Below are 19,287 nucleotides of genomic sequence, written 5' to 3'. Positions count from 1 at the left end.
TCTGTGCTTAACCACTTGAAGTCTGGGGTGCTAAACCCCCTTCTTGGCCAGGCCATTTTTCAGTAATCAGCAATGTGGTACTTTGACTGACATGTATTCAGTCATGCAACGATGCACTGAAATCCATTTTATGTAGTTTTTTTAGGATAGATAGAGCTTTCTTTTGGTGGTATTTATTTACCACTGGGGCTTTTATTTTTTACTATATAAAAGAAAAAAATACAGACAATTTTGAAAAAATATCTTTCCCCCTACATTATGTTATGAAAAATGTATTATTACCCGATTTTTTGGTAAAATATAAAAGATCGGGTCATGTTGGGTAAATAAACTAGAGCTGCAACAACTAATCGACTAAATCGTTGATGAGAATAGTTAGCAACTATTCTCATCATCAATTAGTTGGTTGGGGAAGAGGAGGGAGGGAGAGCGAGGGGGAGGGAGAGAGAGGGGGAGGGAGAGAGAGGCGAGACAATGTTTTGTATACCACAAATCGATTACTTGAAAAAATAATCGGGTAACTAATCGTTTATGAAAATAATCGTTAGCTGCAGCTCTAGAATTATTGCTTGCGCTCCGACATTTGTGGGGATATGCAACATGTGTGGTGTAATCATTGTTTTCTCACAACGGGCGGATGGCAAGTAAAGTATATAGATATACAAGTTATATACATACATGCATACATACACAATTTTTGCTTTATAAATAACAATTTTAATACAGTAGATTCTCAAAGCAATATGAGTCAAGAAAAGAGACAGCAAACTAAGCTTGATTTGGAGCTCAATTTGTCTAATTTCAAAAGCTCCCAATGAACCCTCTGAGAGGAGTCTTTTTTTCTGGTTTGTAAACAACTGGCTTCTTTCAGCACATTGGAAAGCTGAAATAGCTGAAAATAAAAAAAAAAGGAGCCTAGAGCTCCATTGGCTGGCTGTATAGAAGACTACACAGTATATATAAGCAATATTTCATGCTTACCTTATATAAAAAAGATTTTTTTTTTTTTAGTTTTTTCAGTTCTGACCAAAAAACTAAAGTTTTATTCCATAAAGAATAAAATAAACGATATACAAAACCACTGTAAATTGCCTTAAATACTGTACAATGCGATACAGTTATGCATATCTGGCTGATTTACATTCAACTGGACTCGTTTTTTAATGTTGACCTCGTCAGTTCAGATCAGGGATGGGACATACTTCAGCATTTATATCCATATGGGCAACTCAGCAACCTTAATTTATGTCCCCAGTCCATGAATAATATTGCCAACACTCTGTGGAACTGAGGAAGCCACTCGAATGGGTGGTAAGTCTTCAATATTACTAAACAAGTCCAGCTGAATGTGACTAATTACTACTAGCTACTGTGTATTCACAGACACAAATGTATAAACACTATAAATTCCCTTTAACCCCTTCGTGACTGACGACGTACAGTGTACGTCGCCAGCATCGATGCTGTTTAAACGGACTCCCGGACTTTTTGAAAAAAAGGCCTCAGTCATGAAGGGGTTAAAGCATATACTATTTATTATGCATTCACTATAATGATATACTGATAACCATGTGATGACCATGTATTAGAGTAATAGAGAATATCAGGGCAGTTAAGTTGTATGCATCTCTACAGCTTGTCTCATAACAGGTTCTTAGTCACTTTTGGAGAAATCTACAGCTATATCTCAAAGATCAATCATATATCTGAAAATAGCCCCTTCTCAATAACAAGCAAAAAGTTTATTTCTTTTGGATCAAGCTATTAACTTTCTAGATTAGCAAACCATTACACAGATAAGCCAAGCGGACAAAATAGATCTAAGAAAAAAAAAAGTGCTATTATATTATGAATTTGGCTTTGTGAAGTGAAAGTGCACACTTCCAACTACACTTACATTCTCCTAACATATTTATTTTCTCAAATGTCAATTCATTAAAAATATACAGTATATCTCATAGGTGTATTTTTTTTTTTTTCAAACAAAATAGCTATTTTAACTACTAAAAGACCTTATTTTCCTGCTCTCCTCAATAAACACTTGATTACAGAAATAGGTTAATAATGACAACCTGAATCTTGCAAAATGTTGAGGAGCGATGCCTGTTTTGAATCGACTCTTAAGTGGTTAAAAGGCCCAATATGTAAAAAATATTACTTATAATTTATTCTTATGATGACATCATTACCTTACACGATGATCTCTCCATTTTAGGCAGTCCCCAAAATGATAATACTAGGAGGCAATTACACAGTTTATGCTTCTGCCTTGTAGCACTGGGGGTCACTGGTTCGAATCCCGGCCAGGTCACTATCTACAAGGAGCATGCATGTTCTCCTTTTGTGGGTTTCCTCCGGGAACTCCGGTTTCCTCCCGCACTCCAAAGACATGCTAGTAGGTTAATTGGCTCCTGTCTAAATCGTTCTGTGTGTATGCATGTGAGATAGGGACCTTCGATTGTAAGCTCCATGAGGGCAGGGACTGATGTGAATGTGCTCTATGTAAAGCGCTGCATAAATTGTCGGAGCTACATAAATACCAATAATTAATAATAATAAATATGTGGGCAGGGGGTGCTTAGTAAAATGCAAGGTAACTGTTGTATTTAAATTGATAACTGTTTGTATAAAAAATAGATACATTTAAAATGTACTTACCAAAGACGTTAAGCCTTCATTATCAACAACCCAATCTTCTTTGTCAGCTAGTCGTTTAACTTCTGAAAAAAGAAGTCTAGTATTAACCTCAGATACGCTTATATTATTACCACTTTAACATACTTTCCTAGAACCATATAAACAACAGAGAAGACTAGAAGGGTGTGACAGTAAACTAGGCAACCTGGGGAATTTGTTATCAAATCGTTTCTTATGCAAACCAACATTTCCTAAAAAGCAGGGTGCATTAAAATTGCATGGAGGAGGGGACACAATCCTGCCAAGCATTCAGAATCTGCCATTATTAGGCATTGTTAGTACCTGGCACCTATGGTACATACCCTGGCCACTGTTGCCGCAATGTTTTTTCTACAGCTGCTGGCCCAGCTCCAGTTAGAAATGTTGTGGAGGGGCCACGGAGCTCGGATTGCGCAATTTACAGGCACCAGCATGGACACTAAAGAAAAATGTCATATGAATGAACTGTTTACAAACGGGGGCTTAGCCAAAAAAGTTTGAGAACCCGTTTATACACAGGGTATTGGGATGTTGGCAAGTACAGCATGAAAATGCATCTTGAATCTACTAACTTTTGTGAATTATATAATGTACTATATTACAACAACTTATGCTGACTAAGCTATTCTGACACCCCTGATAGAATGTGGGCCTGTGTTGACGGGCTTCAATAGTTAAATGAAGCGTGCTTTTTACATATAATTGAGACGCTTCTGAGATTATTTAGAGTTCATTGCAGGTTCAGTGGACCTGCATTTCACCTGCTTCAGCTGCTTTTGCAGTCTTATAGACTTGTATGGAGAAAGCCGGAAACATGTCGAAATTGGCCCTAAACAATATCAGACATTCTCTTTGTTTTATTCTGCTTTATTTATTCTGCGTTATGCTGTTCTTTTTAGTATCTTCTGTATACTAGTACTGACAATTTTTTCTGAAAAAAATGTACGGGTTGGGACCCAAGCGCTTTACTCAATCTCTTTTTTTAAAGTGGACCTTTACCCCCTTTGACTAAATCACACCGGTATACAGCTCTGCATGCGGATATGAAATAATTGTACGTTTATTAGCTAAACAAACATTTTTCTTTTATTTAAAATGTATTTTTTCTACTTCCTGGTCTACTTTGGCATAAATGATGTAATGGGCTCAAGCAATGCATCATGGGAAGGTAACATGAGCAGAGAGTTCAAGACATTTAGTGATCAAATATTATGGGACAAGAGCAACTAGACTCATTCACCTAACCAACCGCTTAGTGTCTGCAACCCCCCTCTGCCAATCCCTCCACTGGCTTCCAATAGCCCAAAAGATAAAATTCAAAATATTAACAATGACTTACAAAGCCATCCACAACTCGGCCCCCGGCTATATCTTAAATATTGTCTCAAAGTATCACCCTAACCATCCCCTCCGCTCTTCAAATGACCTTCTGCTTTCCAGCTCCCTCGTCAACTCCTCCCATGCTCGCCTCCAGGACTTCACTAGAGTCTCTCCCATCCTCTGGAACTCTTTACCCCAACCTGTCCATCTGTCTCCCACTCTGACTGCCTTTAGGCGATACCTTAAGACTCATCTCTTCAGGGAAGCCTATCCCACCACAACCTAACCGCTCAACCATCACGTTCTCAGACAATTCATCCCCACACAGCTACCTCCTCATGCATCACTTCCCCCTCCGTTTTAGATTATAAGCCCTCTGGGGCAGGGCCCTCCTTACCATCTTGTCTTGAATTGTATTGTGATTGTAATGTCTTCCTTATATCGTAAAGCGCTGCGCAAACTGTTGGCGCTTTATAAATCCTATATAATAATAATAACTAAGATGGGTGCAAATAATTCTTTTGACTATAGATGGGTTAAACATAGAGATACATTTCCCTTACTGCAAGTGTTGGGATAAATAGAGATATTTATATGTACACTGAGTGGCCAGATTATTATGACCACCCCATCAGTACTTTGTTGGGCAACCTTTTGCCTTGCGGCGATTCTTCTTGGCATTGACTCCACGAGATGTTGAAAGGTGATGCGAGGAATCTGACACCATGCCTGATGAATAGCACTGTCCAGTTCTGTGAGATTTGATGGTTGTGGAACCAGCTGCCTGATGGCTCTTACAACTTCGTCCTACAAATGCTCAATTGGATTGAGATCTGGTGATTGTGGGGGACACCTAAGCAAGGTAAAGTCTCCCTCATGTTCTTGAAACCACTCCTGCACAATACGAGCTCCGTGGCATGGCACATTGTGTTGTTGGAAGAAGCCATCTCCATTGGGATACGCCATCAACATGATAGGATGAACTTGATCAGCAACGATACTTTGGTATGTTGTGCTATTCAGACGTTGTTCCACACGAATTAAAGGGCCCAAATCATGCCAGGAAAACATGCCCCAAACCATAACACTGCCCCCACCAGCTTGAAGGGTTGTACTCATGCATGTGGGGTGCATGCTTTTATGCTGTTCCCGCCAAATTCTCACTCTTCTATCTGCATGATGCAACTGGAAACATGATTCATCGGGCCACATGACTTTTTCCCAATGCTCGACTGTCCAATCATTGTGTTCATGTGCGAATTGGAAACGTTTTATCTTGTTAACTGCAAACAGCAAAGGAGTTCAAACAGGCCTTTGGCTTCCATATCCCATACGATGCAGTGTACGGCGAACAGTGCGTTCAGAGATCATTTGAGAGGATCCCTGATTAAGATCTGCAGTAATTTTATGCACTGTTGCCCTTCTGTTGTCTTGTACCAGTCTTGCCACTCTCCGTTCTGCCCTAACATTGACTAGTCGCTGACGGCCACAATTCGCACGTTCAGACCCAGATTTGCGGCTGACAGTCCAGTCTTTAAACACTTTAACAACAGCTGCTCTTGAACATTTAACGAATTCTGCTGTTTTGCTGATACTCCATGGCTCAGAGCGCCAACAATCATCCCACGTTCAAAGGCTGTTAAATCGCGTTGTTTACTCATATCTTCAGAAACAAATCACTTCTACTGTCGTGGTAAACAACCTGCTTCCCTATTTATAATGGTCTGGCCCTCTAGCAACTTCAGCGCAAAATTATAGCTAATTTGCCTACAAACGTCAGGTGGTCATAATAATCTGGCCACTCAGTGTATATTGCTTGATGGGTAACTAGGATGTATTCAAATAAACTCCTGCTTTTTTATTAATATGTGTATGTGATAATTTTTTGAATAAATACAAAATCTGAAGAAAACTCTTTAGCAGAGCCAAAATTACCAAATGCTCTAGGGATGGGCACAGTGTGTATTAAAGTGACACTAAACTCAGGAGTTAAATCTTAAAATGGATTCAAGTACCTTAACTATTAACAAAAAAGTACTTTTGTGTATGACTCAGCTGTGTAGATCCTCAAATCATCTCTGAATTTATAATGACACTGTCCTTCCTTCAGAAGGGTGGCTACTTTTGTTCTGCATGGTCTCTAAGTGTGCTGAGGAGTAGCCACCGCTCCAAGCACGCTCCCATGATAGACTGCAATCTCAATACACATCAGTAAACTAAATGTGAGATTGTAGTCCATAATGGGAGGGAGCGGTGGCTACTTTACAACACACACAGTGACCACGGGGAACAAAAATAGCCACCTTCCAGACGGACAGCTTCAGCACCAATTCAGAGATGATTTGAGGATCTGCAGCTGACTGATACACAAAGAAGTTGCATTTTTGTTAAGTTAAATTACTTCTATGCATTTTTAAGATGTATTTACAGTTTTAGGTTTTGGTTGGAGAGATTTTCCTTACTTCCTGCTCAGGTGCCCAAGTAACTAACAGAGGTTCTACTGCTTGTAAACTTTACTTGCTGTATGTGTACAAGGAGTGCGCACAAATCACCTGAATGGGGACAAAATCAACAAACAGACAGAGGTAGTGCACATGCTCCACTCTATCCAAAACTTGAAAATAATTAGCTGGTGCTGGGCATTAAAACAATCAAAAATGGATATAAGGTTGGAATATAAAGCAGATCTCTTCCAAGCATGGCGCTTACAACTTGAAATGTTTGATGAAATGATGGCAACCATAATGTAAAAGGTAGAAACATGACAGACACACAGTTACCTTCTGCTGTATGCTGTAAGGTGACAATGACACTGCGAACACGTAAATCCAAGATAAGGTCTTGTATGGATTGTAGCATGTCATTGGGGATCTCAAGTGCTGTCAAAGATTCATAACTAGGCCTAAAATACAGAAAAAGTCACATTTATGTTGCATTTTTATAAAATGACTTTTTACAACTAAGTATATTTTCAGTAAAATCGTACACATTCTCCACTGAAGTACCACAGACACAAATCGACATATCGGAATGAAACCTTCCAACATCTCAAAAATAGAGATTAAGGCTAACATGCACTCCCCCGCCACTCTACTAACAGAGTCTCAGTGCAACAAGCAAGATGCCCCCACCACCTGCCATAATTGCTTAGTACTTGAATGGCAGATTCAGGCTTAAAGTGGACCGTCTTTTCTAACTCCCAAGATGCAGTGCTTGGGATTAAGAGGTCAATCTCCAGGCCTGAAATTTGTGGGGAAGAAGGTAATTAACTCCATATAAACCCTGACACAGACTGACAGAGCTAACTCAGGTATTAGGCCCACGACTCCGACATACAAACGGAGCAGCAGGTGAGCAAGTTAAATCTTAGGGATGAGCTCAGGGGTTTGAAACAAACCCAGTCCAAACTCAAGCTCCTCCAAACCCATAAGAGACATGGGGCCACCCACCCAATCAGCTGTGGACTGGGACATTTCCTTCCCTGCACGTGAACAAAGGGGCGAGATTACTTGTGCTGACATCACTTATCTTAGCTGGCCACATGGCCATTTTAGGTCAGTGTCACTGATCAAATATAGCCATGTGGCCATATAAGATCAATGATGTCACAGCATCCCAACACTTAGCTTACGTGCTGCTGCAGCATGGAATACCCTGGCCGCAGCTGATTGGGCAGCAGTGGAAGGAGCTTTCCTCCAGGATGGGAGGAGCTCAGGTTTGGACTGGGTTCGCTCTTAACCTGAGCATATGACTAGTGCAGGTGACGATCAGTGGGTGGTTTGGGTTGGCCTGTCAAAAGAAACTGTCTATTTGTTCATTAGGGCTGCAGCTAACGATTATTAAGTTCGATTAATCGGATTTAAAAAAAAAAAGGCTCCAGTGATGGACTACTAGTTTCTATTGAGATTGTAGTCCATCACGGGAGCAAGCTTGGCGCGGTGGAAGTAAAAAAAAAGTGTGGTGTGCAATATAGTACATTATACAGCGGCGCAGTGCAGAATACCAGCAGCTATAGAGGAATGCAGCAATAGTACATTATACTATAATGTACTATTGCTGGGATTTGTAGTCCTCTGTAACTGCTGGTATTCTGCATTGCGTTGTGTATAATGTACTATTGCTGGGATTTGTAGTCCTCTGTAACTGCTGGTATTCTGCATTGCGTTGTATATAATGTACTATTGCTGGGATTTGTAGTCCTCTGTAGCTGGGGTTATTCTGCATTGCACTGTATATAATGTATTATTGCTGGGATTTGTAGTCCTCTATAGCTGGTGGTATTCTGCAGTGTGCTGTATAATGATTATACGGTGCAATGCAGAATACCAGCAGCTATAGAGGAACACAACAAATGCCAGCAATAGTACATTATACTCAGGGGCGTCCCGAGGCTGGGTGACACCCGGAGCGGTAACCGAGTGTCACCCCGCTGAGACGTCACTGCGCATGACGTCATCACGCACGCGCGGCAGTATATTGTAGGAGGGGACAGTCACCCGGCGGAATAAGGTATGCCGCCCGGTTGGAAACATTACAAACCTCCCGGCCGATCTCGACTTACTTTGAATGACGGTGTTGTCGGCGGGCAGCGGCGTTGTTGGTTGTCGGCGGGCAGCGGCGAGTTGGGAAGCTCACCGGGAGGAGAGGGCCAGACGCATGTCCTCAGTGTGTGCGGTGGGCGTGACGTAAGCGGGTTTACCGGCGTGTGCGGTGGGCGTGGCGCGAGCGGCTTAACCGACGTGGGCGTGAGCGGGAAATTTTAATTTTAGCCGACGATGGAAAACGCTAACGTTTTCCATCGTCGATTTTAATCGACTTAATCGAATAATTGTTGCAGCTCTATTGTTCTTCTAAATGAAGTCTACTTTTAGCTGAAAACAAAAACTTGAAATTGTTACTTTTAGATTAATTTAAACAGTTCAGGGTACCCCAGAACTCTTTGATAAATACTGCTAGGGGCACATGTACTACTGGTTAAGAAACTGTTATTTAAATAGGAGAAAATCTGCCTTAATTTTAAGTATTAACTCTTACTTACCTGACAGTCTGGACAACATGAGCTAACCATGGACCAGACAATTCAGCCTTTAACTCCCAGCCACCATACTTCTTTAAGTCCTCTTCACTAATAGTAAATGGGAGCAAGGCTCCACGGATGAGCTTCACAAGAGACTGCATCACTTCCTGAATCATTTTCTAGAGCACAAAAAATAGAGAAATAATGACAAATGGACAACTGGTTCATAAGTATAATTAGCAGGGAAGACGTTCAGAAGAGAGCATAGAAGGATGAAACATATGGAGTGACATTAAAATAAGAAACAAGTAAGGTTTAAAATGAATGTCAGTATAGTTGGTGCAATGTTACACAACTGTAGAAAAGAGAATGTAATGAAGAAGTTTGCATCACTTTCATCCAACAAGAGTTGAAAAATGGAAAGAGATTACTATGGCTCTAGTTATAGTACAAGAGGCGTTCTAGAAACATTTTAAAAAACTGCAATCATAGGGTATTTTGTGTGGCAGGACTAAACAAAAGGAACTGACCAACATAATGCCATAGTGTATTCCAAAAAGGGCCAAGGTGCAAACCTCTTTGTGTAATATTATATATATATTTTATATATATATATATATATATATATATTACACACACACATATTGCTGAAAAATGTATGCATCCCTGTACATCCAATACACTGAATTATAAGTACTGTTGACTTACCTTAAAATCATTTGGCCTTTGTTTTATGTTTTTTCTGTGACTTTCAATTTGGACAGATTTTTCTGCTGTCTAAACAGAACACAAAACAAACTAAGTACAAGTGACAAAGTAAATCATGACATACGTATGGAGAGAAGAAATGAACTGTGAAAGCCAGTAAGGTCGTACTTTCCAACACCCCAGTGCTTAATCAGGAAAGAAGTTCTTGGTACCGCATAGTCATGTGTTTGTAATTTCAGAAGATATATTCTATGAAATTACCGTATATAACTTTTCATCAGATATGACACTGCATTCTAATAGTTCTAGCCTTAGAACATGCTATATTTTGCAATCAATGTGACAAATTGTGACACTTCTTGTAACAATTATATTATTGATACAAAGTCAGCCTTTATTTCAGCAAGCAATATCTTTCTGTTAGGGATGATAAACAACTATTTCACTGCATACACAATGCACATTTCTTGAGTTGAAATTGATGATTTTTTAAGAACTATATAGTCTTTTAAATGTTTTTTTAGATGTATATGTAAAAAAGATCAGATGAGTGCCAATAGCCTTATGAATGCAATTAATGGTTATGCAAGATTAGTGTTTATGCATTTTTGTTTGTATTTATATATGTAATTGAGGCAACGAATCCTCTTATTGCACTTTAAATCTTTAGTAAGTTGAAACACCCATAATGCTATAGGACCCCAGAGATCATCTGCTTTAGCTGAGCTTAGGGCTTTGGGAGCAGTACTTTTTAATCAAGGTAAGAAATAGGTACCTTTTATACGAAAAAATAAATAAAATTGGGCAATGTGCATTACACAACACTGTTGTGAATAGGCCTTAGAGTGTGAATTGTAATGATAGGTGTACTTTAAATGGCATTTGAACTGACCTGAAGGAACTGTATTTCGTTCACTGAAGGACATAGGATTCACTGACAACTGGGTTATACTGCTGCCTATGGCAGATTTGGAATACTGACACGCAAAAAAAAACCTGACTAGATGGGTATCGTTCATCCCACTCCCAGGATGCCGCTGTTTTCTGCTAGCATCCTAGAAAGATGTAGATTTTTCTTCTCTACTTAAAGTGACACTAAACTCAGACCTTAATTGTGTATCATTTGGCTGTAGACCCACAAATCATCTCTGAATTTGTGCTGAAACTGTCCTTCCTTTTGGAGGGTGACTACTTTTGTTTCCCATGCTCCAGGCGCTACCTCGTGACCAAGATCGTTAGTTGGCACTATTACCCATTTCTTCCATTGGTTTATCATGTAATGGGTTAACGCTGAGAGATTGAGCGTTGATGTAATCCCTTAGGTGAAGTGTCACATGCACATGCTCTATGCTCTTCTTTTCGCCATTTAGTGTGAGGTAATACATTGCTGCCACTGCTACTTTAGCAAGTGACACGGGAATGCTAATCAGCTGGTCTTTGCTGTCCGCCTACAGTGACGTGGTCACACCTGGCCATCTAAATCTCTCCTGCTACCAGCAGCCTAATTGGGAGTATAAAAGGCTTAGCCCTGTACCTTAAGCCTTGTTGCTCCTGTCATGCAGCACAACATGTTGGATCCCAGAGAGTCCTTTTTTAATGGGCTCTTCCTGCTCAAGCGGTTCTCTAACAATTCTAGTGCTGCCTGCAGTGCAACCATTCAAGGGCCTGACATTAAACAGGCTGAATTGTGTTCTTTCCTTGAGTACTTAGCTCCATCAGGCCCCTTTGCATGGCTCTATCATAAATGCGGATATGCAGGATTTTATGGGAATGAGCCTCAGAGTTCCTTAAAATGGAAGTTAAAAAATAGAAAATTGCTCTGAGGTAAGGATTTTTTGCAGAAGAGACATGAATGTCAGAGAGGATGTTTTTTTTTCCCCCGTGTTTTTTGGTGGTTCTCATCTCACCAGTCTGGGGCTGAGGTCTAACTTTCAATCCTGCGTACCCTGGCAGTGTCCTCCATGCACCCTCTTCCTTCTGTCACAATTACTTCATTGGATCAAAAACACTTACGTTCTCTAGGGGTCACGTCACACCCTTGTGGGCTATTGGTTGTACTAATACTATACATTCTCTGGTGTATATTGCTAGAGATTTAGAACCTCTATCAATTTTAGACACTGTTTGTAAACCACTTACTGCCTTACTTGATGGGTGTTTGAAGGAAGAGTGAAGGGACACAGACAACAAATATATTTTTTTTTCTGTAGTAAAGTGACGGGTTAAATGTTTGTCAGTTTTTTATTGCTATGTTCCCACTTCCTGATAACTGATTTCTAACAGATCAAGAAACAGGTGAAAATATAGGATCTCATAGAGCAGTAGATCTGGGGGTTCCAACCCTTTCCTTGCTAGTTAAAGCTATGCTGTATAATACAAGTGTTTCTTTTTTCTCAGAGAAAAAGATTTCAAGCAACACAAGCACCCACGTCTGTGTAGATATGTCTGATAAACTGCTTTGCAGTGCTGTCTTGACTGCACATTTTTTAAATTCTGTTCAATATACAGTAGTTACATAGTAGATAAAGTTTAAAAAATAAATAGGGCCATCAAGTTCAACCTCTATATGTGTGCATATTCATGATGCAGTTGAACCAGTGTTTTATAAAGAGGCAGAACTATGGATTCATCTCTTGAATATACACTGCCCGGCCAAAAAAAAGAGTCACCACCTGGATTTCGGACAGTGTTATGATCTGGGGAAGTTGGTCAGGTCTAGGTTCAGAAACATTATATTCCCCCAAAAAAGGGCCAGCTGCCATACCGAATGACTAGGTTTTTCCATCAATTACATTTTTCTTTCCTGATGGCGTGGCCATATTACAAGATGACAATGCCTGGATTCATCAGGCTAGAATTGTAAAAGAGTGGTTCAGGGAGTATGCAGCTCTGAACAGAAATAAATGTTCTGACATTGCATAAGCTTATCAAAAGGATGCCATGGTGAGTGTGTGCTGTAATCAAAGCTAATGGTGGTACAACTAAATATTAGAGCATGTGATTTTTCTTATGGCCGGGCAGTGTATGTTCTGTTTATTACTAGAGAGTATTTGGCTTGGTTTGTTAGCTGCAGCTTGACATTGCATGTTGCTGCTTAGTCTGTGGCCCTCAAGTATCCCTAAGTCCCTTTTCCATCAAAGATTCTCCAAGAAGAGCCCCTCCCATACACTATGTTGCATGCATATTTTTAGCACTCAAGTGCATAACTTTACATTTTTCAATATTGAAAAAGCTGAACCCCCCCCCATTTTTCTAGGTCTTCCTGTAATGATGATACATACAGTACTGTGCCATCTTTACACAAAAGTGAACAGAGGTTATTCTGCTCTCTGTGTGCACAGGACTCAATAGCCTAGATGCCTGAAGATGAGAAGCTCTGATGCAAAGTTTTTATTGTTATTACATGCTATTTAACTCCTATCTCTTGTGGTACTGCTCAGTATACCCAGCAATATTTTCTAGCAATTTGATGGGCACTCAAGAGTTCGGTATGAGAAAATGACTGTTGGCTTTAGAAAGTAGGTAGTAAACAGAATGTTGAAACCAGAACAATTCATGAATCAAGATAAAGCTCAATAGGCAATGTAACCCTTTTTTGCACAGACATAACTAAACTATTTTGTGGTTAGTTCAACGGATTCACTTTTCGACTTCATGACTTAAAAAGGATGCAGAACAGGTAACAGTTACAACTGAAAACGGTCATTATAATTTGATATGTATGTGCAGGTTCAGCTTTTCGCATAGGACTGCTTTTCATAACTTAGGCTATTTTGCATGGTTTCAATAAAGTCTATGCTTGTTACAGGCAACCTGGAAAATGACAATTACAATTATTTATAAAGTGCCAACAAAAAAACATAAAAAGTGAAGTTGAAGTGTTGAAAGAACTTAACCCCTGCTGTAATTAAAGGTGGCAGACACCAAAATGTATTTCTTATGTTATTAGGGATTTAATTTAACAGTTATGATAAAATAGACAAAATACTTGATGCATGTTTTTGGCTTTTACCTCACTAAACAGACTTCCATTCAAATACGATATCCAGAGTTTCCAGAAGTTCGGAAGCTGCCCGACAACCACTTTTGTTAGCTTTTCCACAAACTCTGCCTGATGTGGTGTTTTATATCTCAAAGCTGCAAAAAAAAAATAAAAAAAGCTTACATGTAGAATTATAATCAATGCATACATTCAAAGTGTGTATATTTCAATGAATTTAAATAAATATTAGAAGATGCACATATTAGAAGATGGTCATGAACACAATACTAAAAATAGATGCTGCAGTGCCGTCCGTCCGTTTTTTTACTACGGGCGGACGGCAAGAGGTTAATCACTAATCCCTTTTTATATATGGATTTTTTTCAAAGACTACAATTGAGATAGTAGATTCTGCATATTGTTTACTGCATACTTTATTTATTGTACATTTCCCATGACACCTACGTACAGGCAGCCATCACCTGGGACAAATTAAAGCGTATCCAAACTCAAAAGCAAAAATATAATATATTGCAGTTACCAATCCTTAAATGTAGTGGCTGCATTAGTTCTCTCTTTTTTTTTTTTTAGTCTTTTTTCCCCGTAAGTCTGTTACTTTTCAACTTCTTTTAACAGGCCAAGCTGTCCAGCAAAAGTGGCAGATAGGGGATCAAGGCAAACCATTTAACACTGACAAAATTATTATTATTATGTAAAACTTTTATCCAAAAAGCAAAATAAAACTGTTGCTGTAAGTGCTTAAAAAGCTGGAGTTGACTTTAATTTGTTTCTTAAGTCGATCAAAATCTTCTTAGTGCATCTAACACCATACCCTCTCAACAGGCTGACAATGCTGCTGTCCAAGGACGGCTCCGCTGATCCTCCATAGAGTGGAGCCACCCTAAGACAGGAAGTGTGTTACTGGCGAGATCATCAGGTGAAAATAAAGGGGGGAAAAAGAAGAAAATTAATGCAGCCACCATATATAAGGATTGGTAAACTGCAATATATTACATTTTTGGGGGGGGGGGTTAGATATGCTTTAATGTTTGTTAGAACACAGCCATGGAATTAGCTCCAGTGAACGGAATACTCAAACTTTTACAGTATGTAAGGTATGCCAACAATTCTACAACATGCAAACCTTTCAATATTTTTTACACTTCTCTTATATTAAAAGTATTAACCTCAAGCACCATAAAATAAAGTTAATGATAATTGTTAAGTAATTATAGCTGCCCTGCCTATATTAAATGGCCAAGCTGGTTAGTTTTGGATGATACTGAAACTCTGGAGTTATTTATCAGTCTCAGTTATTTTTTAGACTGAGATTAGTCAATCTGACACATACCTCACCAACTAACTAGAAGAATAGAAATGTTTCCATACAACAGAGCAAAGTGTATTACTTGCCCATAAACCACAGAAACACCGTAATAAGCTTTGTAGAAAAATTCCAAAATTGTTTTCCCCCTGTTTTTAGTCTAACCCACTTGGACTAAAATTGTAAGAAACAAAGCATTTGTAAACGTATTGAAGATGATGTATAAAAGCATAGGGTCCTGCGACCAGTGTTTTTGCAACATAGGGCCAGCTCTGATGAAGACAAATATGATAAGTGTGGCACTGCACACATTTCAAAGTCTCTGCACTCTCCTTATAATATGCTATACGAAGCATCAGCATCTCTTATCTCAACAGGAAGTGAGCCAAAAAGTGAGCACCCAATGCATAACATGGCTACAAAAAATACTTGATGCATTATTCCTTGCTGTGTATTACATTGTTATATATATAACATGCATTATTAATATCCTTACTAAAAATGTGCGTATTCCTGGAATGGACCAATTACTACATTTCCACATTACATTACTGTTTTTTAAAACCGAAAACATACAAACTAGTGGAAAAGTATTTCAACTGTTTACAGCATACATTCATAATCTGACTGGTATAGTAGGTAAATGTTTCAGTTTTGCTCCATTTATTGTAAGCTAGCCTTACAGGGCCACACGAAAGTTAGACTACAGTCACCCCATTTATACTTACAGTCATTTCGTCCTGATTGGAAGCTGCTTCCTCTCTGCAGTGATGCAGTCTGACTGAGTCTTCCAATTGGAGATGGGCGTCCCTCACTGTCCAAGTCAAGCATTGGGCTCTGCAACATTGGGTTTCCTTAAATAAGCACACAAGGAAAAAACCTTTACGACAATGTCAGATACCAGATATATTTAAACAATGATCAATAAATGAGAAGGTACATTTGGCAGGCAGCCTACCCGGCAGATACTTCGCTTTGCAATGAACCCATTCTGCACTGTATAAAACTAGGAAGCCAAGGACAGTTTGTCACATTTATATCAGGTCAAGTTGGGAACCCCAATCTCCACTCATCAGTATATACACTTGGATTCAAACATGACACAGCTTAAATTCCATTACGGAGTGCAAAATATGAAGTGTACTAAGACAAAGTATAATAAAATAAAGTCAATATTACCTCTATATCTAATCAAATAATGTGCAAGATTGTGCACACATTAGAAATATAAGCTAACAGTAATTTACATAGGAGACAGCAGTTACATCATTTTTGGAAAGATGGGCAGGCTAATAAAAATAGTAATAATATATATTTTTTTTAAACAGCAATAAAAATAATATTAATTTTTTTTAAATAGCAATAATACTAATAATGATAATATTTCAGCTGCTTATGTAGCAAGTCTAGTACAGGAACTGAATTAGCATTCTTTCCCTTTATACAACAATGTGTAGCAAATGCATAATAGCTGCTATTTTCAAGCAGACACAAGATGGTGCTAAAACACAAGCATAAACTGAGACCTGATACACGCTTTTCAAATAAACGTGGTGTTAAATTTGAAACAAAATGAAATAAATTACAAGTAAAAACTGTTACCTAGTACTACAAATGCATTACACTGCAGAGGTTTAAATCATTTAGTTCATCTGAAGCTCTCTAATATTAGTAATATACAGCAAGCTGTGATGCTGTTACATGCTGCTGTGCCTGTACCCTTTAATAATACATCTAGCTGTGCTGGAAACAATTCACACTCGGGGTTCCTAAAATTCCACTTACTCATTCTAGTCTTTTCTGTAGTTTTCTACTAAAAAGTAATCAATATGAAAACAAAATGATAGGCAGAATACAACAATTAGTGTATATTCACACAAACAGTGATTGCAAAAGAGCCACTTGCATGCATGTGCCAACTGTACACATACTGACAGGAGGAGAACGTAGCATGAACAGAGTGTTAACTACATTAGTAAGCTTTCCCTTTATTGTCAATGCAGGCTACGGTGTGTTTTAGACTGTTTTTCACCCAGCTGCTGCAGTGGACATTGAGAATCAGACTGTACTGTCTGGATCACAAAACTCACTGGGGGAAATGTATCAAAACTGGAGCATAAGGCCTATGGCAACCAATCAACTTCTCTCTTCAGCCTGTTCAATTAAGCTTTGAAAATGAAAGTTGCATGCTGACTGGGTGCCATGCACAGCTGCTCCAGGTTTTGTCTGCTCCAGTTTTGATAAATTCCCCTCACTGTAAATAATTGCTAATCCATTGTAAGGTTAAAAAAATCCCCATATATGTATTCCAAATGTGTTTTTAGCGGATTTCTTGGAAAATTCTTCAAAAATTGGTAAAAAAATAAACTAAATAAAAAACCTGAGATTGGCATCCAAAGCAAACACATGCTGCCACCAACTGAATCTGTCACGTAGATGCTCTGACAAGCCATTATATACTCTTTAATATGATTTTGGAACGAATGGTGTTTCTTGACCGAAAACCACACTCAAACAAAATTTCAAATTCTGCAAGTCTTTGGTGGCATTAACAAATGTTCTAATGAGATTTTTCCTACGAAAGTTCGTTTGAAAATCTACCAGTGTATGGCCAGCTTACTTGTGCAAAGGGAAGAAAATGACTAGACCACATGAAATTGCCTTCTATCTTTTCTCCAACCAGCAACAATATTGGAGAAGTCAGAAGATGAATATATCAATGTGAGAGCATGCTCCAGCAGTTCAGACAGATTTGAGCACAGGTGAAGATGTACAAGTGCGTCGTACTGAGCTTTCTCACAGCCAACAATAGTGAGAGGGAATTCTGATCAGTAGCCTGAGGACTTTCTGTAGCCTGTAAGACTTCCTTACCACCCCTAAACACCTTTGAACATTTTTTCCTGTGCACAGCGGGTCCTTGTCCTGTGCTGCAGTCTGACCACCCACTGTTGCTTATTGACCAAACATGTAGGACTCAGGAGCTGTGCGGATACGACTTGGGTATAGGATTCCTTTTCTATGTAGAGAGAATCATTTGCACATACATTTCACTCTTGCAAGATAAGAAAACAGGGCAGCATAACAAAACTGGCTAAAATTATACTTAAGTCAACAGAGAGAAATGTTATTCGAGTTCCTCTTGGGCATAGAAGCTCTGTCACTGTCAGGCTACAGAAAAAAAATTCCTTCAGGCTAAAAGAACACAGAGAAAACATAACTTTAATTGTGTCAGTGAGCCGAACTGTTTTCTTTTATACATGAGCTAAAAGGACAGAATTAAATCAAATTGGTTCAGGCAAATATACTGCACTCTTTTTAGGGTTAGGGTTCACACCAGATGCATTGGAAAAAATGGCCAGCACAGCCCCAACACAAGTCAAGGCAATTTGCCTGGTCAAGGATGGGCACCATTCACACCAATGCGTATATGCAGTACTTTTTTTCTCAGCGTAGCGAAATCCAACGTGGTACCCTTGCACCTCGCTGTGCCTGTAAAACTTAATGAAATGTCACTTGTGACATTTCAATAAAGTTCTAAAGGGAAAAAAAAGTACACAGTGCAATGTGCCAAGATCGTGAATGGGCCCTTAAAGTGTATTGACACAAATTAGAGAAAACCCCACCATATGTTTGTGATGTGTTCCCATTTACACAGCTTACCTAAAAATATGTCTGTGTAGCAGGCCTTTGGAAAGACTGCAAGCTTCTCCGTACTAGGACATTCATCTCAGGGGGAAAAAAATCCGTCATGAGATGTTGCAGTTTACAGATAAGATTTCCCAGCAATGCATTGCTGATGTAATCTTCCCAGGATGCATCTCTTAGGCATGGGATACATCAATAATGCCAGGAAGATAACCAGGAAGTTGAAACACAGTAATTGTAAGTAAAAGAAAAATATGTTTAACTAATGAATGTAAGATCATTTCATATCAGCATGCAGAGCTGCACGCTGATGTGATTTTCAGTAAAAGGTGGTGAAGATCCACTTTAAGGTTTAAGATAAACTTTAGTAAAAAAATTTCGCATCAGCAAACATTTTAAAGCATTTCAAAAATCCGAAAATCCTGTGTGCACTTCCAGCATCTGCTTACTATTTAACACTGCATTACACTAGCAATTACCTCAGCAAGAAGTCTATATTAAATTCTATAAAATAATGTTTCATAAAAAGAAAAATACTGAAATATATAAATGAAATCAAAGACCAATAAAACATTTTCCAATACCAGAGAACACTTTCAATTTTCACTTATTAAA

General features: G+C 38.9%; 1 protein-coding gene across 1 annotated transcript in view; it reads right to left on the bottom strand.

The window, feature by feature from the left end:
* EXOC2 (exocyst complex component 2) overlaps nucleotides 1-19,287 on the bottom strand; it is a 137,761-nt gene that overhangs the window by 47,467 nt on the left and 71,007 nt on the right. Inside the window, exons 11-16 of the mRNA XM_018564356.1 lie at nucleotides 15,756-15,881; nucleotides 13,734-13,858; nucleotides 9,722-9,790; nucleotides 9,035-9,192; nucleotides 6,777-6,898; nucleotides 2,659-2,720 (exon numbers count right to left, since the gene is read on the bottom strand). Of these exons, the coding sequence (XP_018419858.1) occupies nucleotides 2,659-2,720; nucleotides 6,777-6,898; nucleotides 9,035-9,192; nucleotides 9,722-9,790; nucleotides 13,734-13,858; nucleotides 15,756-15,881 (662 nt within the window). The remainder of the gene's footprint in view (nucleotides 1-2,658; nucleotides 2,721-6,776; nucleotides 6,899-9,034; nucleotides 9,193-9,721; nucleotides 9,791-13,733; nucleotides 13,859-15,755; nucleotides 15,882-19,287) is intronic.

Source organism: Nanorana parkeri, unplaced genomic scaffold (genome assembly GCF_000935625.1).
Source record: "Nanorana parkeri isolate BGI_ZX_2015 unplaced genomic scaffold, ASM93562v1 scaffold746, whole genome shotgun sequence".
Taxonomy (NCBI): Eukaryota; Metazoa; Chordata; class Amphibia; order Anura; family Dicroglossidae; genus Nanorana; species Nanorana parkeri.
Note: the sequence above shows the minus strand (reverse complement) of the source record. Positions and strands in the feature narration are given on the sequence as shown.